The sequence below is a fragment of the Haemorhous mexicanus genome, chromosome 20 (assembly GCF_027477595.1).
Source record: "Haemorhous mexicanus isolate bHaeMex1 chromosome 20, bHaeMex1.pri, whole genome shotgun sequence".
NCBI classification, from domain to species: domain Eukaryota; kingdom Metazoa; phylum Chordata; class Aves; order Passeriformes; family Fringillidae; genus Haemorhous; species Haemorhous mexicanus.
The window spans coordinates 10,822,878-10,845,591 of NC_082360.1; the positions used below are offsets into that span (position 1 = coordinate 10,822,878).

General features: G+C 56.2%; 1 protein-coding gene across 2 annotated transcripts in view; it reads right to left on the reverse strand.

Annotated features, from left to right (window-relative positions):
• Nucleotides 1-8,058: 8,058 nt before the first annotated feature.
• The window catches only part of SLC39A11 (solute carrier family 39 member 11), a 73,162-nt gene continuing 58,506 nt past the window's right edge, over nt 8,059-22,714 (reverse strand). For both annotated transcript variants that reach the window (XM_059864249.1, XM_059864248.1), the window contains exons 8-10: nt 11,906-12,004; nt 10,082-10,240; nt 8,059-9,459 (exon numbers count right to left, since the gene is read on the reverse strand). In XM_059864249.1, coding sequence (XP_059720232.1) covers nt 9,381-9,459; nt 10,082-10,240; nt 11,906-12,004 — 337 coding nt within the window. In that variant the 3' untranslated portion in view covers nt 8,059-9,380. The remainder of the gene's footprint in view (nt 9,460-10,081; nt 10,241-11,905; nt 12,005-22,714) is intronic.

Here is a 22,714-nt window from a genome sequence, read left to right on the forward strand (position 1 = left end):
GATCCCAGAGATCAGGAGCCTCCTCCAGCCCCAGTGGGATTCAGGTGCTGCCCTGGTCAGGTGAGCCCCAGGTGAGCTGCCCTGGCCATCACCACATCCTTCAGCTGCTCCTCCACCATCCCTTCCGTGGAAAACACATCCCCGGGGTGCCTTCATCCCTCACCTGCCCCAGGGGTAGATTCTGGGGAGAAAGGAGTTCCTGGAATTACAGAATACGTTGGAAAAGCCCCCTAAGATCACCCAGTCCAACCTCCCTGAGCACTGCCAATGCCACCCCTGTCCCCAAGTGCCACATCCACACGGTTTTCAATCCCTGCAGGGATGGGGTCTCCACCACCTACCAGGGCTGCACAGCCCTTCCCATGGAGTCTTTCCCAAATATCCAACCTCAGCCTCCGCTGGTGCCACCTGAGGGTGTTTCCATTGTCCCATCATTTGTGACCTGGGACAAGAGCCCGACCCCAGCTGGATTTGTGCATCTCCTGGGCTCGCCTCATGGACAGGGTGGTGCCACAGACACATTTTATGAAGAATCCTTTCCTTAGGCTCTTTCTCCTCTTTCCATCCAGCTTCAGCTTCCCCATGTTTTGCTGCTTTGGAATGTGATTTGGAGAATTGTTTACCCAGCATGTAAAATTGTTTTTACCTGATGACCAATGACAGCCACCTGTGTCAAGGCTGTGAGCAGCCACAAGATTTTATTCTCATTCCTTTCCTTTCCTTTCAAGCCTTCTGATGAAATCCTTTCTTCTATTCTTTTAGTATAATTTTAATAGATCATTTTCTTTTAATATAATATATAACATGAAAGAATAAATCAGTCTTCTGAAACGTGGAGTCAAGATTCTCATCTCTTCCCTCATCCTGGGACCCCTGGAGCACCACCACAGCGTGGGGTCCAGCCTGTCCCCAACCTGTGTCCCCGAGGTGGGAGGCACCTCCCTGCCCAGCCCCGGGCTCCAGGAGAGGGAATTCCTGACACCTCCATGAGATCCCGAGGGACAGCCACAATTAGAGCTGGAATAAAAAGCTGAGTATTTCTGGGAGCAGAATATTGAGCTCCCTGCCAGGCCAGCCGGTGCTGCAGGGGAACAGGTACCTGGTGCTGGAGCTTTTGTGGGATGAGGAACATCTGGACCTCGGCGGCACAAGGCAGCCTTTGTGCAGCTGGGGAAGGCCGTGCCAGAAGGCAGCACTTGCTTGGGACAGCTTCAGGGAGAGGGGGAGGGAAAAGGAAAAAGAGCAGAGGGAAGGAATCTCAGCCTCCCCCCGGACAGTTCCCACCTCGCCTTCCCCGTGGGAATCCCTGTAAGCAGCGCTGTGGGGCTGGTCCCGGCTGCATTAAATAATCAAATCAAAGCGTTTGGATTCCTTTTGGCTCTGGAAGGGCCATCATCCCCTCCAGGCTGGCGGCATTCCAGCGGCAGGGATGTTTCCCGCTGGGATTATCAGATAGCTTGAGCTGAGAAGCGCTGATCAGCTGATCATTCCAAGGGTTGGTATCCCTAAGGAATAGCCCAGGCAGAGCTGCCGGGCACAGGGAGCTTGGGAAAGCCAGAGCTGAGGATTCCCGTGGAGGCTCCCGATGCTTCTCCTCATGGGCTGTCATCCTGCTGAGCACAGACAGCCCTGGAACCTGGAATTCGGGAATTTCACACCTCTCCGGAGCCACGGGAGCTCGGATACCCCACGCAGGTTTTTTGGGGGGAGGTGCCTTTGATCATCTTCTCAGAGGGAAAACCATTTCCAATGAATTTGGAATGTTCCTCCGGAGCCTGGCAGAGCCGGGAGCGGTGGCAGAGGCTCTGGATTGGGAGCTGGAGTGCACTGGGAGGACTGGGAGCTCTCCCCGCACCTCCCCCGGGGACAGGGACCTCATCCCAGCTCATCCCGGGCTCTGCTCCAGCACAGCCAAATCTCTGAACGCTCCATGGATCCAAAAAGAGCTGGAGCTGCTGCTGACTGGGCCAGGGGAGGAAAAATCCCCCAAATCCCCCCAAAATCCCCCCAAATCCCTTTGTCTCTTCCACCCACCAGAGCTGCAGAGCAATTACCGAGCCCCCGGGGGTTTCACACGCAATCGCAATCGCAGGGGCCTCCTCCTGCTAACACTTAATTTGTTTAATGACTCGGGAGGCCCCGGGGCTCCTCGGTGTCAGCATTCATCTCCCTCCTCTCCAAAGGATTTTCTCTCCACCCGAAACTGGAGGGATTTGGTGAAATCCTCGCCAAGACAAGATTTAAGAGATCTCCCCCAAATTCTCGGGGCTCTCTGACCTCCAGGGACACACCAGCCATGCTGGATTCAGGGAAAGGACCTGCAGATCCTCCTGGGTTTGTGTCCATCCTCCAGCAGAGACGAGCTGGGATAAATTATGGCCTGGCAGAGGAAAGGAAAAAGCCAAATATGCTGGGAGCTGTGATTTGTGTTTGAAATCCAACCTCTCTCCTGCCCCTGCTGCCAGCCTGGCCTGACACAGCAGGGTGGGAGGAACCGGGATGCTCCAGCTTCACTGGAGTCAAAACCTTGGGAAAGAAAGGGGAACAGAAAACATTTGGGAATGTTGATGCTGATGGTGTGTCCTGCACAGGGGAGGGGGAGCAGCACTGGAATGGCAGGAGGGGGGCTCCAGTGGGATTGGGGTCCTGGAGGACATGGGGGGTGTTATATGGGATTGGAGTCATGGAGGACATGGGGGGTTCAATGGGATTGGGGTCCTGGAGGAGATGGGGGGTTCAATGGGATTGGGGTCCTGGAGGAGATGGGGGGTTCAGTGGAGGCTGATATTCCAGAGGAGTTGGGATCCTGCAAGAGATGGGTTCCTGGAGAAGCTGGGGGTCCTGACAGAGGTAGGATCCTGCAAGAGATGGGAGTTCCAGTGGAGCTGGAATCCTGGTGGAGGATCCTGGTGGAGGATCCTGGTAGGATCCTGGTGGAGGTGAAGGTCCTGGGGGTCCCAGTGGAGTTGGGATCCTGGAAGAGAAGGGCTTCCTGATGGAGCTTGGGGTTCCTGATGGAGCTTGGGGTTCCTGATGGAGCTTGGGGGTCCCTGGGGGAACTGGGGGTCCCCAGGGCACTGCAGGCTGTGGGACATCCCCACCCCAGCCGTTACCAGCACCTCCCTCCATTGTTTCCCAAGCCGTGTTTTTCCCTATGACCTCATCTTCCCTTGGCTCCTGCCGGTGATTTTATGGCAGGGAAGTGATTCTGCAGCCAAAGGAGAGCAGATCCAGGGTTCTCTGCCCCCCCAGCCCCTTTCCAGCCGGGTTTGTTTCTGCTCCAGGCACAGCAGAGGGATCGTGTCAGACGAGCTGGGAGCTCCGGTCAGGAACGTTTTCCTTGTTCCTGCAGGAACACGAGAGGCACCAGCCAGAGGGTGAAACAATGCCCCCCCAGGAACCAGCCCTGGACACAAAAGCTTTTCAGTTATCATCAGTATTTTGTCAGATTATATTTAAACAAACCTTCAGGCTCCATTTCCTGCTCTGGAGATCCCCCTGGAAGGATTATGAGGCACGAAAAACACCTCCCAGAAATCTCAACCAAGGCCATACCAGGAATGTGCTCCCCCTGCTCTCACACGAACCCTGCACGCTGTAAAAGCCTCAGACCAAGAAATGAGGCACTAAAATGGGAGCTGGGCCAGCTGCAGGTCCCACAGGGGGGGATTTTCCCTCTTTTCCCATTAGGAACAACCCCGTGGGTTGAAGAAGTGGAGTTGGAATCCTTCTGGGACTGATGGGATTTCACCTTTCCCACCTCACACAGCTCCTAAGGAAGCACATGGAGAACATCCCCCTGAGGTGGCACAGTGAAAATGAAGGATTTTAGGTTAAAGAACCAGGAACAAGGGAAGCAGGAGCTCATCCATGAGCTGCAATCCCTGGAATCCAGCAGGGACACAAGCACGGAGCTCTTCAAGGGCTGGTTGACCATGCAAGACTAAACAAACCCGCTGAGAGAGAGCCAATAAATACCTGAAAAATAACCGGAATTCAATTAAAAGTTGGGATTGTTCAGCCTGGAAAAGAGAAGAGTCTGGAGAAACCTCAGAGACTTCCAGGGCCTGAAGGGGCTCCAGGAGAGCTGGAGAGGGACTGGGGACAAGGGATGGAGAGGCAGGACACAGGGAATGGCTTTAAACTGCCAGAGGGCAGGGAGGGATGGGATATTGGGAACTGGGAATTCCTGGCTGGGCTGGAATTCCCAGAGCAGCTGTGGCTGCCCTGGATCCCTGGCAGTGCCCACGGCCAGGCTGGGCACTGGGGTTTGGAGCAGCCTGGGACATTGGGAGGTGTCCCTGCCCATGGCATGGTGGCACCGGATGGGATTTAAGGTCCCTCCCAACCCAAACCATTCCAGGATTCTCCAAAATCTCCTCTCCAAACTCAATAACCCCCACACAACATCTGCCCTGGGAAAAGCACACCCTGAGCCGAAATCCCAGCGTTCCCTCCGCTCCCCAGGGCCAGGCTGGGACTGGAAGGAGGAACGCGGCACCTCCAGGGGGGATCGGGGCACGGGAGGGCTGCGAGGGGCCGGGGGAGCATCGGGAGGCTTCGATTGCGCCGCGGCTGCCAAGCCCAACAAAGCCGCGCACGAAGAATAGAAGTCATTTATTCAGTCTGCAGGTCGGGATCGCTGCCGTGCCGAGGGAGGGGCGGGAGGTGAAATCCATCCCTTCCCAGGCGGTGACTCAGGTGCCGCGATCCACCCCGGGCGCGCATCTCGCACCGCGAGCGGCTCCAGCCGCGCTCGCCGCCGGGCTCATAATGGGATTATTGTTCCTTTGCGTGCAAAGCCTCGCTTGGGGTTGGTGTCCCCGCCCTGCCCTGCAAACCGCAGCCGCCTGCGCCTTCCCAGCCCCCGGCACGGCACGGGCCGCCCGGCCCCGCTCGTTCCTGGCATCGCCGAGAGCCGTTCCTGCGCCCTGAGTCACCGCCGGGTGCCGGGGATCACCGGGAGCAGCTGGGAGGGAGCCAGGGGTCATCCAGCCCCACAGGGACCATCACAGGGGACATCGAGTCCCACGGGGACCATCCAGCCCCACAGGGACCATCACAGGGGACATCGAGTTCCACAGGGGCCATCCAGCCCCACAGGGATAATCTCAGGGACCATCCAGTGCCACAGAGACCATCCAGCCCCACAGGGACCATCACAGGGGACATCGAGTTCCACAGGGGCCATCCAGCCCCACAGGGATAATCTCAGGGACCATCCAGTGCCACAGAGACCATCCAGCCCCACAGGGATAATCACAGGGGACATCGAGTCCCACAGGGATCATCCAGCCCCACAGGGACCATCACAGGGGACATCGAGTCCCACAGGGACCATCCAGCCCCACAGAGACCATCCAGCCCCACAGGGATAATCACAGGGGCCATCTAGCCCTACAGGGATCATCCAGACACCCCAATAATCCCACCCTGGACCTGGCAGTGCTGTCCAAACCCTCCTGGAGCTCTGGCAGCCTTGGGAATGTGCCATTCCCTGGGTACCCTGGGCAGTGCCAGCACCATCTGGGGGAAGAGCCTTTCCCTAAAATCCATCCCAATCCCCTGCCTCAGCTCCAGCACTGCCTGGTCGTGTCCCAGGGAGCAGTTCCTGCCCCTCAGGAGGAAATTCGCCCCCTCTGCCTGCACAGCCCTGGACAGGGACAGCCCCCAGTGCCCCAGGCTGGCCAGGGACACTGCCAGGGACACTGCCAGGGACACTGGGACAGCCACAGCTCCTCTGGGAACCTCCCCACAGTCCCAGGCAGGGACTCCTTCCAATATCCCTTCCAAACCTGCTCTGCCTCACCTCAGGGCCAGGAGGGAAGGGAAGGAAAAGGGAGGAAAGGAAAAGGGAGGAAGGGGAGGGGAGGGGAGAGGAGAAGGAGAAGGAGAAGGAGAAGGAGAAGGAGAAGGAGAAGGAGAAGGAGAAGGAGAAGGAGAAGGAGAAGGAGAAGGAGAAGAAGGAGAAGGAGAAGGAGAAGGAGAAGGAGAAGGAGAAGGAGAAGGAGAAGGAGAAGGAGAAGGAAAAGACCAGAGCTGTCCATTTCATACCCATGAATCCCTGGATGAACACAGGCCCTGCTCCCAGCTATCAGCAGCCTCCATCCTCCACCTGGGACTGATTTCAGGCCAAGCCCAGCTGATCCCTCCTGGCTCCAGAGGAGCCTCCCTGGGGATTCCTCAGCAGCCACCGATGGTGCCGGTCCCAGGCAGCGCCTCCATGGTTTTTTTGAAACACAAAAAAACCCCAGAATAAAAGCAGGAAAATCCACCCAGCCCTGCATTCCTGGGCTTTTCCACAGGCACGGTGCTTGGCCAAGCCCTGGGAGCAGCAGCTCCTGCACGGGCAGCAGCAAAGCACCTCCAGTGCCAAGCACAGCCACCCCCGGGGCTGGGAGGAATTGGGGGATTTCCCGTGATTTTCCCATTCTTGGGTCACCCCGTTCATCAGCAGGGCTTGGAAAACCCCAAAACATCTAAAAAACAGCAGCAAAGAGGCCACAAATACAGGCTGGGGGGTTGGGGTGGGAAAAGAGAAAAAGGAAAAAGAAAAATAAAGAGGGAAGGGAAGGGAAGGGAAGGGAAGGGAAGGGAAGGGAAGGGAAGGGAAGGGAAGGGAAGGGAAGGGAAGGGAAGGGAAGGGAAGGGAAGGGAAGGGAAGGGAAGGGAAGGGAAGGGAAGGGAAGGGAAGGGAAGGGAAGGGAAGGGAAGGGAAGGGAAGGGAAGGGAAGGGAAGGGAAGGGAAGGGAAGGGAAGGGAAGGGAAGGGAAGGGAAGGGAAGGGAAGGGAAGGGAAGGGAAGGGAAGGGAAGGGAAGGGAAGGGAAGGGAAGGGAAGGGAAGGGAAGGGAAGGGAAGGGAAGGGAAGGGAAGGGAAGGGAAGGGAAGGGAAGGGAAGGGAAGGGAAGGGAAGGGAAGGGAAGGGAAGGGAAGGGAAGGGAAGGGAAGGGAAGGGAAGGGAAGGGAAGGGAAGGGAAGGGAGAAAGAAGAGAAAGAAAAAAAAGAAAAAAAAGAAAAAAAGAAAAAAAAGAAAAAAGAAAAAGAGATTTATTTGGGGGGTTTGAGGTTTTAACTGGAGAGGGGTCACAGTTTAAGTTTCCCTCCAACCACTGCTAAAATTTATTATGATTTTAAGACCAAACTCAGGAATCTAAAGGTTTTACTGAAAAATTAGTGGGGGGAGGGAGAAATCTTGTCCACAGGGATAATTTCAGGCCTGGCCCCGTGGCAGCCTCCCCTCACACCAAGGAATGGGGAGATCACTTCACCCCCTCCAGGGGACAAACAGAAAAAAGGGATTTTCCTCTGGGATTTCTGCCTCCCTGCCTGCCTGCTCCTTCCCAGGGCACCATCCCCATCTGGCCTGGCTGCATCCAGGCAGGATTCAACGCTTTATGTGGCATTATCTCCCAGAAATCTGATTACAAGGCTGCCTCCAGCTCTCTCAGGGTTTTTTTTTGTACCAGCTGGCACCACACGCCAGGAATTAAACCAGGAAACATCCCTGACAGGCTGGAGAACCCGAAGCCATGGCCATCCCAGAGGATGTGAAGGTTTTTAAGCTGGAAACAGAGAGCTCAGAGCTTTCCAGAGCCTGCAGTGTGGTGGGATTAGGGAGAGCAGTGGGAGATGCTCCAGCCCTGGGAATGGGACACTGGAAGGGCTCTGATTCCCAGCTGGGGCAGATCCCTTCCCTCTCCTGCCCTGGCTTGCAGGGACAGCTGTCACCTTGCCAGAAGGAGGGCCTGCCACCCCCTGCTGATCCTGCTAAAGGCTGAATTCCCAAATTTCCCCCGGGCCTGGAGGGACCCAGCTCAGCCCTGCAGTTCCCAGGGATGCACAGCCCGGGTGAAACTGCCTCTCCTTGGCTTTTCCCTCCTTTCCCCAGACCCAGGAAGCCACCCAGCCCCAAGGAATCTTTAGCAGGCCCAAGGAAGCCTTCCCAGCCAAGAGCAGGACCTTGGAAAGCCAGGACCAGTGAGGCTGGAGGAAGGGAACCCAGCAGAGTGGAGGGAGGAGGAGCAAATCCGTGGATTTACGGCATGGAAACAACTCCGTGCAAACTCCATTTCCCATTTATTGAAAGCAATCACAGTTCAAAGGTCAAATCCATCGTCAGACAGGAGCTTTGGATCATCCAGAGGGACACCCAAAGGGAATCCATCCAAAACACAAGGACTGAACAAAATGGAGAGCTCAGTTTATTCCAGCCTGTTCCCTCTGGCTCCGGTGGGAGCGAAGGGGGGTCTGGGACATCCCAGCCCCACTTCCAGAGGGACTGAGCAGCAGGAGGCAGCCAGGTGATCCAGGTGTTCCACAGGAGGGTTTAGGGAAGCCCTTTGTGCTGGAGATCAGAGCGAGGGGGAGCTGGGATTTGCAGCACCCTCCTAGCCTGGCAGTTCCCTTCTCCCTGGGCACGGGCAGGATTCACTCCTCAGCCTGCTCAGGAAGAGCCATTCCACAAGAAAAGCTTGGGAAGCATCAGGAGAAGAGGCAGGAATGTTCTTGCATGGTTGTGGCTCTCCAGGTGGGATAATTAATTCATCCTGAGGGATTCAATTATCCATCCATTCATCCCGGGATGCTCCGGTGCTGGCTCAGCTCCTGCCCTTCCTGCAGGTGAGCAGGAGAGCCCTGGCTTGGCCCTTCAGGGAGTTCTGATTGCTGGAAGCAGCAGCTGAAATCCAGAATCCCTTGGAAGCCCAGGCAGCTCCATTTCCATGGAATTGCATGGAGAACACTCAAATCCTCCTTTCCTGGGGTTTTTCCCAGAGAAAACCCCGGAGCACTGGACACAGCACATTGCAGCAGTGCCCCTCTGAGACACATTTGGAAAAAATGACATTTCCCTCTTGCAGAGATCCCAAGAAAATTCATTTTTATTTGCCAGGACTATCTCCATGCACCCAAACCAATTCCCTGCAGCGTTCCTGAGGAGCAGCAGGATGTGGAAGACTCATCACAGTCCTAATGCCTTCAACCTTCCCAAAAAAGGGTGCAATTCCACACTCCATAAGGAGCTTACTCCTTTTCCAGACCCCAGACCAGCCTCCACACGGGACAGGGAATTCCCAACCTCTGACAGAACAGAGAGGATCAAAATCCCAAATGCCTTTCCTTGGAGAAACCAGCCCAGCATCATCCAACGCCCCTTCCAAGAGGAAAACCAAGCCAGGATCTGGGAGGACCAACCCATATTTGTGCTTGGAAACCATCGCCAGGAACTCAGAGGGGAGGGGGAGGTACAAAATCAGAGGAAATCAACACCAAACCAGATCCCAAAAATCTATGTACAGATCCAGTCCCGGGCCAAGGCGTGTCCGGCTCCCGATCCCGCGGGCGGGGCTCTGCTGTGTCCTCCTGGGAACACAGCTCTGCCCTACCCCAGCCCCACGTCCAGGGACATCATCACCACAAAGCCCAGGATGGAGGTCCAGGATGCCAACTTCCCGTTGCCACTGCAGGGAGAGGGGAGAGGGGAATGCTGGAGCAGGGAATGCTGCTCGTGGCCCATCCCAGCCCCGACGCTGCCGAGCCCCCCTGCCCACGGGGGCCATTCCCTGGCAAGGGCAGGGAGCACAGCAGTCCCTTGGCTGCATCCTGAACCCCCAGGATCCCAAACCCCATCTCCAGCCATGGGATAACTTCCCCCTTTTCAGTTTGCTCCCTGGAGGATTCCCAGCCCCTACTTCAGCCAAGGAGCAGAGCCCATCTCCACTTCCCAGGTTGTGTTTATATCCCCTCTGCTCCTAAACTCCCCCTTCCCATGGACACTCCTTGTTCCCAGGGGTAGCTGGGACCCCCCCATTCCCTGGCATGGGCAGGGAGCACAGCAGTCCCTTGGCTGCATCCTAAATCCCCAGGATCCCAAACCCCATCTCCAGGCATGGGATAACTTCCCCCTTTTCAGTTTGCTCCCTGGAGGATTCCCAGCCCCTGCATCCAGCCAAGGAGCAGAGCCCATCTCCACTTCCCAGGTTTGGTGTTTATATCCCCTCTACTCCTAAACTCCCCCTTCCCATGGGCACTCCTTGTTCCCAGGGGTAGCTGGGATCCCCCCACAGGTGAGGGGGGTCTCACCTGGTCTGTGCCTCGGGAATGATGTCGTCCATCACCACGTAGACCATGGCTCCGGCGGCGAATCCCAGCGCGTAGGGCAGGAGCGGCTCCGCCAGCACCACGGCAAAGGCGCCCAGGACCCCGGCCAGGGGCTCCACCATCCCACTCAGCTGCCCATACCTGCCAGAGAAACAGCCAGAACTTCCCTGGAGAGCTGGAGCAGGGCTGGCCCAGCCATCCCAAAGGGACCACAGGGCTCACGCTGCCCCATCCCCGCTGTGCCCTCTCCAGTGCCCTGCAGGAGTCAGACACCGGCCACGCCTGGCCAAGGCACCTGGATTATGGGACCAGGAAAGGGCTTGGCATAACAATTGTGACAATTTCCCAGCTGAGTTTTCCAGGCAGGATCGAACTCCTGCCCCCAGCAGCTCTGTGGGGTTTGGGGATCCAGCTCCCAGGCAGAGGGAACGCTCCCAGTCAGCACAGCTCGGTCCCAAAGGGGACACCTGGCCCACTCCTCCAGGACTCCACCTTCTGCCCACTCCTTTTCTTTCCCTCTAGGATTGTTCCCATCTCTCTGGATCAGGGGAAATCCCTTCCCAGCAGCAGCAATCCTGCTGCAAGTCCCAGCACTTCAGGAGGTGGGTGGGAGGAAAGGAAAACAAAACTTTGGAGCAGTTTGGGAGCCTCCCCTGCCCTCCATCCATCACCCAGAGCAGGGCAGGGGCCGGAACGCCGCTCCTGCTCCCAGGGCTTGTGCCCTTGGCTTTTGCACCTCAGGGAAAAGGGGGAAAAATAGAAGGGGGGTTGAAATCCAGCCTGGAGGGAAAGAAAAATGAAGTGACATAAAAATATAATAATAATAATAATAATAATAATAATAATAATAATAATAATAATAATAATAATAATAATAATAATGGCAGTGCAGGATCTGGGAGCTCAGCACAGGCACTGAAATGGGATGTGGTGATGGCTGGGATCAGGGATTCAGCCCTGGGATGTGGTGATGGCTGGGATCAGGGATTCCTCCCCTGGGATGTGGTGATGGCTGGGATCAGGGATTCAGCCCTGGGATGTGGTGATGGTTGGGATCAGGGATTCAGCCCTGGGATGTGGTGATGGTTGGGATCAGGGATTCAGCCCTGGGATGTGGTGATGGTTGGGATCAGGGATTCAGCCCTGGGATGTGGTGATGGCTGGGATCAGGGATTCAGCCCTGGGATGTGGTGATGGTTGGGATCAGGGATTCAGCCCTGGGATGTGGTGATGGTTGGGATCAGGGATTCAGCCCTGGGATGTGGTGATGGTTGGGATCAGGGATTCAGCCCTGGGATGTGGTGATGGTTGGGATCAGGGATTCAGCCCTGGGATGTGGTGATGGTTGGGATCAGGGATTCAGCCCTGGGATGTGGTGATGGTTGGGATCAGGGATTCCTCCCCTGGGATGTGGTGATGGTTGGGATCAGGGATTCAGCCCTGGGATGTGGTGATGGTTGGGATCAGGGATTCCTCCTCTGGGATGTGGTGATGGTTGGGATCAGGGATTCCTCCCCTGGGATGTGGTGATGGTTGGGATCAGGGATTCAGCCCTGGGATGTGGTGATGGTTGGGATCAGGGCTGCATCCCTTGGGATCCAGGGGCTGGGATCTGCGCTTGGAGGGTGTGGAAGGGGCAGGACAGTGCTGGAGAGCTGCAGCACTCCCAGCAGCAGAGGGAATGCAGCAGATCCAGAGCAATCCCTGCAATCCCTGCTCCGTGATGGAGCTGCACACGGATGTGGGGGATCAGAGGCAGGAGGGGCTGCTGGAGGCTCCTTTCCCTGGAGCAGAGGGAGAGCTCACCAGAAGGCTTTCCACGGGGAAAATCCAGCACCACGCAGGGGCAGGCTGACAGCCAGGCCCTCTGGGAAGTTCTGGATCCCAATCCCGATGGCTAAGTTCCTAAAAAAAAGCACAAATAGATCCATTTGTTTATGTCAGGGGCTAAGCTCAGCCTGGGATAGGCTGCTGGGAAAAAGGGACACGATTAAGGATTCAGTGGAAGAGCTCCCAGCCCCAGGGCCCAAATTTAACAGGATCCCAGCAAATTCCATCCCCCAACAGCTCCAGAGCTTCCATCAGCTCCAGCACCAGCCCATGGAGCAGAGGGAGGAGAAGAGACGTGTCCTGGGAGGCCCCTGGAGGGATTCCAGCCCCAGGATTCCCGGGAGCTGCAGCATTCCCAGTGCTGGCACCTGGAGCAGCCCAGGTTCGAGGGGGGCTGAGGTTCCTCCCTCCTGGGGGGCTTTGCCAGAGGGACCCCAACAGCCACAGGGCTTTGCTTCCCCTCTTCTCCCCCTCTTGCATCCCATGGAACTTCCAGGGTCACCCTCAGGGCAGGGCAGAGCGGGGCTGTCATCAGCCATGGAACTCCAGAATCCTGGAATGCTTTGGCTGGGAAGGGATTTCAGACTCATCCCATCCCACCCCTGCCATGGCAGGGACACCTCCCACTGTCCCAGCTGCTCCCAGCCCTGCCCAGCCTGGCCTTGGGCACTACCAGGGATCCAGGGCAGCCCCAGCTGCTCCGGGAATTCCATCCCAGGGCCTGCCCACCCTGCCGGGGAAGGATTTTGTCCTCCCAGGGGAGAATTCCCTGAGCAGCTCCTGCTGGATCCCTGCTGGAGCTGAGCATGGCTGGCACAGCCACCCCCCACCCTTGCAGCTCTGCAGGGGTTGGGGATTGTGGGGGAACGTTTGGGGTTGGGGATTGTGGGGTTTGGGATTTTGGGGGAATGTTTGGGATTTTGGGGAACGTTTGGGGTTGGGGATTGTGGGGAATGTTTGGGGTTTGGGATTTTGGGGAACATCTGGGATTTGGGATTTTGGGGAACGTTTGGGGTTGGGGATTGTGGGGTTGGGGATTTTGGGGGAACGTCTGGGATTTGGGATTTTGGGGGAACGTTTGGGGTTTGGGATTTTGGGGAACGTTTGGGGTTTGGGATTTTGGGGAACGTTTGGGGTTGGGGATTTTGGGGAAACATTTGGGTTGGGGATTTTGGGGAAACGTTTGGGGTTGGGGATTTTGGGGAACGTTTGGGGTTTGGGGGGAATGTTTGGGGTTTGGGATTTTGGGGAACGTTTGGGGTTTGGAGGAACATTTGGGGTTTGGGATTTTGGGGGAACGTTTGGGGTTTGGGATTTTGGGGGAGCGTTTCAGGCACCAAGCAGGGCTGGTGTTTGTGCCGTGGGCTCCCTCCCCACACATCCCTGTCCCACCCAGCTTTGCTGCGCTGTGTTGGTGGCACTGGGGCACATCGAGAGTGGGTCCACCCCAGGGGGCTCCAGCAGGGAGGGGTCGGGCTCTGAGCGATCCCAGAGAGATCCCAGAGCCTCTCCCAGCTCAGTTCCTGCTCTGCCAACAGCTCCAGCTCCCTTTTTTCACCCCCTCGTTTCCTCTGAGTAAAATAAGCCCGGTGAGAAAAACCTCTCTGGGTTGTTTAAACTTCTCCCAGGGTTTACAGAGGAGGGGAGGGGAGGGGGAGAGCTCTGGGCTTCCCTGAGCAGGACAGGCCATTACAATCACAAACATTATTCCAGGCAAAGAGAGGGAGCACGGAGGGGGAAAACCATCCCTGCTGGAAAACACTGGAGCCGCTGTCTGGGCTCTGGGGTTTTTTTTCCTCCTTCCCTCGCTCAGCACAAAGCAGCTATTGCTGCTCCTGGCCACAACAAATTAACAGGGAGGGAGCTGTGAATGGAGGGGTCTGTGTGGGAAGGGCGGGCGGCTCCCCCCACCCCGATCCCACCGGGAATAGGGACCCCCACGCTGACCCCCGGGGGCAGGAGGAAGGGATGGAGCTGGGGGCTGATCCAGGAGGAACCCATCAGGGGGTTGTCCCTGCTCTCTTCCTGCTCTCCTTCCCACACACCCCCCAGGACAATCTGTGTGGGCTTCCCAAAACCAGGAATACCCCAGGACAATCCAGCCAGGCTTCACAAAACCAGGAATACCCTAGGACAATCTGTGTGGGCTCCCCAAAACCGGGAACAGCCTCAGGACAATCCAGCCAGGCTTCACAAAACCAAGAACAGCCCCAGGACAATCCATCTGGGTTTCCCAAAACCAAAAACTCCCCAAAACCAGGAATGACCCCAGGACAATCCATCTGGGTTTCCCAAAACCCATCCCAGCTGGGGCTGCAATGAGTGCCCAGCCCAGGGCAGGATTTTATCCCTTTTCCCAGGAAATGTGGGTGTTCCCGTGGTGTTCCCGTGGTGTTCCCGTGGTGCTGCTCCAGTGCAGCCTCAGTGTGGGACAGACAGAGCAGACAGACCACGGACAGGGCGAGGCCACTGCTGGAGCTCCCTGGGGCAGGAGGGCCCTGCTGGGAACGTCCCCCGACCTCTCCTGGCCCCAGTGCCTCCCTGATCCCACAGGGATCTGCTCAGCAGGCCCCATTCCCCAGGGACCACACGTTCCTTCCCCCCAGGGACATCCCAGGCCCTTCCCAGGGACACGGATCCCACTGGCACCAGGAGAGCTCCGTGCCAGCCTGGGAACACCTGAACATTCCCGAGACCTTCCCTGGGCACCTCCCCGAGGGGGCCACCCCTGCTCTGGCCAGGAGAAAGAAAGGGGATTCACCTCCAGCGCTGCAGGTAAACCATCCCGAGGGATATCCTGTCCCAAGGGATGTCCTATCCCAGGGATACCCCATCCCGAGGGATATCCTGTCCCAAGGGATATCCTATCCCAGGGGATGCTCCATCCCAAGGGATATCCTGTCCCAAGGGATGTCCTATCCCAGGGGATGCTCCATCCCAGGGGATATCCTGTCCCAAGGGATGTCCTATCCCAGGGGATGCTCCATCCCAGGGGATAGCCTGTCCCAAGGGATGCTCCATCCCAGGGATATCCTGTCCCAAGGGATGCTCCATCCCAGGGATATCCTGTCCAAAGGGATACTCCATCCCAAAGGATAGCCGATCCCAAAGGGATAGTTCTGTCCCAAGGGACATCCTCTCCCAAGGGATTCTTCATCCCAAGGGACACCCATCCCAAGGGACACCCCATCCCAAGGAATATCCTGTCCCAAGGGATGCTCCATCCCAGGGATACTCCATCCCAAGGAATATCCTGTCCCAAGGGATTCTCCATCCCAAGGAATATTCCCATCCTAAGGGATTCTCCATCCCAAGGGACACTCCCATCCCAGGGGACACTCCCATCCTGAGGAATACTCTCTCCCTAGGGATATTCCTGCCCCAAGGGACACTCCCATCCCGAGGGATATCCCATCCCAAGGGACACTCCGGTCCCCGCGGGCCGGCCCAGCTCACACCTTCCCCCGCAGCCCGGGGCGAGCAGGAGCAATCAAAGCCGCATTGTGTCCGAGGGGAACAAAGGCGCCTTTTGACGGAAATAGGTGGGGATTCTTGGAAGGCTTCCCCCGGCTGCAAGGGAATACATTGTTAAAAACACGGGCACAGGGACACGGCCCGGCCTCGGGTGGCACAGGGACACGGGGGACACGGGGGACAGGGACACGGCCGTGAGCCAGCACGAGAATCCGTGGGGTGAAGGGTTGGGGGCCCAAAGAGAGGAGAGGAAGGGTGGGGTGAGGGTAGGGAGAGGGGGGACTCAGATCCCGTCGGGTCGGATTTTTGCCACCCCTGGGGGTGCCCGAGGATGTGGCACTCGGCGCTCCGGGCTGGTGACAGGGTGGGGATCAGGCACAGGTTGGCCTTGGTGATCCTGGAGAGCTTTTCCAGCCTCGGTGATCCTGGGATTCTGTGCATGGGGCAGCTGTGTCCAGCTGGACAACCTGCAGCTCATCCCCAACCTACAAACCTCAGCTGGTCCCACAGAAGCACATCCAGGGAAAATCCCACCTGACTCTGCCTGGGGATGTGCCAGAGTGTCCCCAGGCTCTGTCACCAGCACACAAATGTCACCTGGGTGACTCCTCCACGTGGCTACAACAGCCTCGGTGTCCTCGGAAGCATCAAGGACCCAACACACACTGGCTGTGTTCCCTTTCCCAGCTCTGCCTCAACTTCCCTGTCTGTAAAAGCAGGGTGGTGACAGCCACGGGACAGCCACGTCCCCCAGAGCTGTCCCAAACCGGGCACAGAACCCCCAGCACCCACAGGTGAGCTCTGTCCTGGCCTCGGCTCCTCCTGCCACGCAGCAGAGCCCAGGTTTTGGGAAGAAAAGGTGAATCCATGCCCTGCTGCTGGGGTTCCCCACGGAACAGCTCCGTGTCCCCCGGGAACATCCCAGGCTGCAGCTCCCACCCCCCTCTGCTGCCAACTGCTCCGGCACCACGCTGCGAGACTCCAAGTTCACTTGCAAAAAAAAAAAGTTGGCATCTCTGCATATTTGCAAGGTCAAGGCACAGAAAGCCTTCTATAAGCCCAAAGCCTTGTTTTCAAGGGCCCATTCTTTGACGGAGTGATTATGAAAGCAGGCTACATATTCTTAACAAGCCCCTTTTCACTCGGGCTTTCAGTTCCCCGCAGTGGAGAATGTGCATGTGTATTCTTGCATGGCAGCCCTTCCATACTGTTGGGATTGTTATCGGGCCCTGAAAGGCCCGATTGTCTGGGGTTGCCGCGATTACATCACGGCTGCCCCCGGGCCGCCCGCCGAGGTGTTTGATCAGGGCTCGCAGGTGGGAAGGAGCTCCCGGGGCCCTTTCCCCAGACCTGCCCTACCTGTTAGACCCTGTTCTGCACAGCTGCTCCTCTCTTAAACCCTGTTCCACCCAGCTGCTCCTTCCCTGTTCTCCCCTGTTCCACACAGCTGCTCCTTCCCTTTGCTCCTTCCCTGTTCTCACCTGTCAAACCCTGTTCCACAGAACTGCTCGTCTGCTAAACCCTGTTCCACTCAGCTTCTCCTTCCCTCTGCTCCTGTTAAACTCTGTTCCACACAGCTTCTCTTTCCCTCTGCTCCTTCCCTGTTCTCCCCTGTTAGACCCTGCTCCACAGAGCTGCTCGTCTGTTTTCCCCTGTTCCACTCAGCTTCTCCTTCCCTCTGCTCCTCTGTTAAACCCTGTTCTACATAGCTTCTCTTTCTCTCTGCTCCTTCCCCCTGCTCCCCGTTAGACCCTGTTCCTCTCAGCTTCTCCTTCCTTGCTCTCCTGTTCCACACAGCTGCTCCTTCCCTCTGCTCCCGTTAAACTCTGTTCCACACAGCTTCTCTTTCCCTCTGCTCCTTCCCTGTTCTCCCCTGTTCCACAGAGCTGCTTGCCAGTTAAACCCTGTTCTACACAGCTGCTCCTTCCCTGTTCTCCCCTGTTCCATAGAGCTTCTCCTTCCCTCTGCTCCCCTGTTAGACCCTGCTCCACTCAGCTGCTCCTTCCCTGCTCTCCTGTTCCACACAGCTTCTCCTTCCCTGTTCTCCCCTGTTAGACCCTGCTCCACAGAGCTGCCCCTTCCCTCTGCTCCCCAGTTAAACCCTGTTCCACCCAGCTGCTTCCCAGTTAAACCCTGCTCCACTCAGCTTCTCCTTCCCTGCTCTCCTGTTCCACACAGCTGTTCCTTCCCTTTTCTCCTTGGCTCCCCTGCTCTCCCCAGCTGCTCTTTCCCTGTTAGACCCTGTTCCACAGAGCTGCTCATCTGTCAAACCCTGCTCCATACAGCTGCTCCTTCTTTCTGCTCCCCTGTTAGACCCTGTTCCACACAGGGTGTAACACACAGCTGCTCCTTCCATGTTCTCCTCTGTAAAACCCTGTTCCACACAGCTGTTCCTTCCCTTTTCTCCTTGGCTCCCCTGTTCCACCCAGCTGCTCTTTCCCTGTTAAACCCTGTTAGACCCTGTTCCACAGAGCTGCTCATCTGTTAAACCCTGTTCCACACAGGGTGTAACACACAGCTGCTCACTCCCTGTTCTCCTCTGTTAGACCCTGTTCTACTCAGCTTCTCCTTTCCTCTGCTCCCCTGTTCTCCCCTGTTCCACCCAGCTGCTCCTTCCCTCTGCTCCCCAGCAGTGTGGGAAGACCCAGCCCTAATGTCACCCAGATGTCCCCCAGGCCACCCCCAATGCCTGAAATTTTAGCTCTGATATTCATCACGCCTTAAATTTGAGCTGTTCTATTTCCCAGACTCTGCATTGGTTTGTAACTCTGAGCTTCACAGCAAGTGCCAGCAGTTCTCCTCACGGCTCGGTCACACAGAGCAATCCTTTTCCAGCCCCAGGACCAAGGACACCGCTGCAGCTCCAGCCCAAAAAGTGCAAACAACGAAAAGGCCCAAAAAGTGCAACCAGCAGGGAATGGAGGAGAGCAGCCTGGGAGGATGGGACTGCAGAACCTGGAGCTGTGACTGCAGAATTAACCCCAGTATGGAAATGGACTAAAACTCATAAAAGTGTGAAAAGTTGTGACCCTGGGTCCATTTTGGTTCATCTTGGGGGCAGCCCTGGCTGGGCTCCTGTGCTGCCCAAGGTGGATCCATGGAGGAGATCCTTGGAATTAATCCTCTGAATAAATAAATTTATTCTGTAACTCTCTCCAGCCTCTGCTCCAGCTCAGCCTTCTCAAGGCCTCACCAGGTGAGCCCCAGCTGCTTCCCCTGCTCCTCCAGCATGGCAAACATCCCCTGGGTGCCTTCATCCCTCCCCTCCCCCAAGGGTGGATTTTGGGGAGAAAGCCACCCCGGGAATGCAGAATCCTGGAATTGTTTTAAGGAAAAGACCCTGCAGGTCACCAGGTCCAGCTGCTCCCCCAGCACTGCCAAGGCCACCATGGATGTCCCCAGGTGCCACATGCACCCATCAGCTGTTAACCCCCCCAGGGACGGGGACTCCAGCACTGCCCTGGGCGGCTGTGCCAGGCTGGACACCCTTTCCAGGCTGGAATTTTCCCAGTGGCCAGCCTAAACCTCCCCTGGTGCAGCTCGAGGTGATTTCCTCCTGTCACTTGTCACCCAGCCCAGCTCCAAACCTCCCTGTGACCTGGGTGCCACCAGAGGGGAGCTCAGTCCCTGTCAGGGCAGGGAATCCAGCCAGACTCCCTGATCCCCTGTCTGGGCACTGCAGACTCCTCTGCCCTTTTCCAGCCCTGCTCCTGATCTGCCTCAGGCTCTGTTTGGTTTCTGAGTCAGCCCCGGGCACAGGGGGAAGGTTCAGCTCTGCCTGGGCTGGGCAGCACAGAGCCACAACTCAGGAGCTCCTTCTGCTGTGCTCTGAGCAGCAGGAAAAGCTCCGGGAGCCTCAGCACCTCCTCCAAGAGCAGGAACTTGGCCTGGGAGCTCAGGATCCAGCCAGGCTCCAGCTCTCTGGAGCTGCAAATCAGGTTTGTTAACTCCCTCAGCCTCCTCCCCTTCTATTTTCTGTAAGGAATTGCCCTGTGATCCAGGCAGTAAATCCCTAAAATCCACCCCTTTTTACCCCATCCCTATTTTTACCCCACCCCTTTTTACCCCCATCCCTGTTTTTACCCCCATCCCTGTTTTTACCTCTCTATTCAGCAGGGCTCTGATTCCCTGTGGGTTCTTTCCAGGAAGGAAAATCAGGTTTGTTAACTCCCTCACCTTCCTTCCCTTTTATTTTCTGTAAGGAATGTGTGATCCAGGCAATAAATCCCCAAAATCCACCCCTTCCACCATTCCCTTCCACTGAGATTTCATGGCACATGAAATGATTTCCAATGGGAAATGTGCTCCCAGTTTGAATATCCAGACCAAAAGGAGAGGATTGATTCCAGATATTCCCTTTTCCAGAGGAAAAAGGAAAGGGATCATCATGAGACATCCCAAATACTCCCAACTATTCCCAACTATTCCCTTTTCCAGCGGGTTGAAGACCAAGGAATGCCCCCAAACTGCTACAAGGGATCTGCACCAACCCTAAAAAGCAAAGTCTGTGGGGATGGGGAGAGCTCCCACCTGGCCAGGGCTGATTCCTGACAGGAATTCCTCCCTTTTCCAGGGACACCCCTCCCTGGCAGCACCAGGAGGTTCCAGTTAAGCCCTTTCCCCCCTATCTGAAATCCCTTTAGACAATCCTCACCTGAGACCTCGTTAATTCTATTTTAAACAGCACCAGCCTGCCAATAATTTCAATTTTACATATTCAGAGTGGGCCAGCCCTAAATAAAATGGGAATTAACGAGGTGGCTGCACTGATCTGGGGCAGGGCTGGAGCTGCAGGGACACGCAGGACTTTGTAAAGGTTATTAAAATTTTATTTATTTTCTTTTAAATTAGATGCCCACAGAAGCTGGGTGGTCTAAAAGCAGGGCTGGGACTGTGGTGCACATCTAAAAATTCCCAGTTCCCATCAATCCTCTCCTTTTTGTCTGGAAATTCAAACTGGGAGCACATTTCAACTGGAAATCGTTTGGTGTGCCTGAAATCTCAGTGGAAGGGAAATGCTGAGGTGGATTTTGGGGATTTACTGCCTGGATCACATGGCCCCATTCCTAGAAAATAAAAGTAAGGGAAGGAGGGTGGGGGAGTTAACAAACCTCATTTTCCTTCCTGGAAAGAACCCACAGGGAATCAGAGCCCTGCTGAATATAGAGGTAAAAATGGGGATGGGGTAAAACCAGGGATGGGGATGAAAACAGGGATTAATGCCAAAACCAGGGATGGGGGATAAAAAGAGGGGTGTGAGATAAACCTGGGATGTGAGATAAAACCAGGGATTGATGCCAAATTCAGGGATTCAAAATGAGGATTTATCCCTGATAAACCCAGGGCTGTGAGGTAACCCAGGGATATGTGATAAAATCAGGGATGTGAGATAAAACCAGAATTTATGCCAAAACCAGGGATGTGAGATAACCCAAGGATGTGTGATAAAATCAGGGATTAATGCCAAAATCAGGGATTGAAAATGAGGATTTATCCCTGATAAAACTAGGGATGTGAGATAACCCAGGGATGTGTGATAAAATCGGGGATTAATCCAAAATCAGGGATGTAGGATAAACCCAGGGATGTGTGATAAAACCAGAGATTAATCCAAAACCAGGGATGTGAGATAAAACCAGGGATGTGAGATAAAACCAGGGATTAATGCCAGACCCAGGGCTGTGTGAGGTAACCCAGGGATGGATTTCCCTCCCCCTCTCAGGCTGGAGCTCTGGAGCCTCCCTCCCCACTCTGGGCTCTCCAAGCCCCCCAGAGCTGGGCTGGCAGCACCCCCAGGGCCACCCCACCCTCCAGAGCCCTGCAGGCACCTCCCAGCTCCCTAACGAGCATCCCCCCAGCCAAGCTAATTAAAAGGGGTCTAATGAGCACCTCCCCTGTCCGTCCCAGGCTGGGCTCTGCCCTGCTCCCTCCCTGGACCCAGGGCAGGTGGGGATCTCAGCCCGGGGGGGATTTCCTGGAGGTGCTCCTGGCTGTGCCAGAGGGGGATCCAGCCCCAGCTGAGGATCTTTGCTCTCTCTGGACCCCTCCCCAGGGAGTGTGAGAGGGACAGCCCCACGTTGTGGTGTCCTCTGCCACAGTGATTTCCATTCATGCCCAGCAAACACAGCAGAGCATTTTTGCCTGGTTTCAATCTCCCTACATTAACCAAACCTTTTCTTTTTCCTTTTCTTTTTCCTTTTTTTTTTCCTTTTTTTTTTCCTTTTTTTTTTCCCCAGCCTGAGAGACACAGCGTGGGAGGCACAGGCTGTCCCATGGAATAATATTTTCCAAGCCCTGCTCAAAGTCTGCCTGTCAGGCCAGGGCTCCTCTGCTGTCTGTTCCACCAGAGCTGGACAGGAAACAATCCGTGGGCACAGCAGCTCCCAGCAAGGCCAGCATTCCCAGCATGAATGCAAACCATTGTGCTGGCCTGGAGGAAACATCCCCAGCACCATCCAGGGGGATAGTTCTGTTTCCATCACTCCCCTGCTCGCTCCTGCTCCTTTCCCCTCTGTCCCAACAGAGATTTTATGGAAATTGAGGATGGGGGTGGATGGTCCATGGGAACCCAGAGCTGAGCTGGGCACCCCAAGGTAACTCTGCTCCAGAACAAAACAGAATTTCCCCTTCCCTGCACCCACGGAGAGTCGGGATCAGCCCTGGAGCAAACCTGTTCCAACTGGAAATTGAAAGAATTTTTAGGAAAAAATCCTCAGGAAGCAGCAAAGCTCTGTAGGAAACAGATTTGGCTTTTGTGTGCTTTCTTCCAGGACAGGGATGAGATCCTGCAGGGAGAAACAGCTCCTGGGGGGTGGGAGGGGCAGATTTGGGGTTTGGAGGGGCAGATTTGGGGTTTGGAGGGGCAGATTTGGGGTTTAGAGGGGCAGATTTGGGAGATGGGGATCCAGGATCTGGGAGATGCTGATTTGGGATTTGGGAGGGGCGGATTTGGGATTTGGGAAGGGCAGATTTGGGAGGGGCAGATTCAGGAGCAGGAATGCCAGGACTCAGGGATACCAGGATGTCAAGAGGACCAGGAGCCTTCCCTGCCACCAGTTCCAGAATCCCATGGATTTGGGAGGTGCAGATTCAGGATTTGGGAGGTGCAGATTCAGGATTTGGGAGGCTCCTGCATCCCAGTTATCCCTCAGGATCACACTCTGCTCCCACAGGGGTGGGATGGGAAGGGGATAATTATTCCCTCGTGCTGATCTCCAGAGGAAGAGCTGCTGATGGGAAAAGGGCAGGAGAGAGTCCAGGGACCCCCTTCCCCTCTGATCTGGGATCCCAGCCAGGAGAGGGGATCCCACA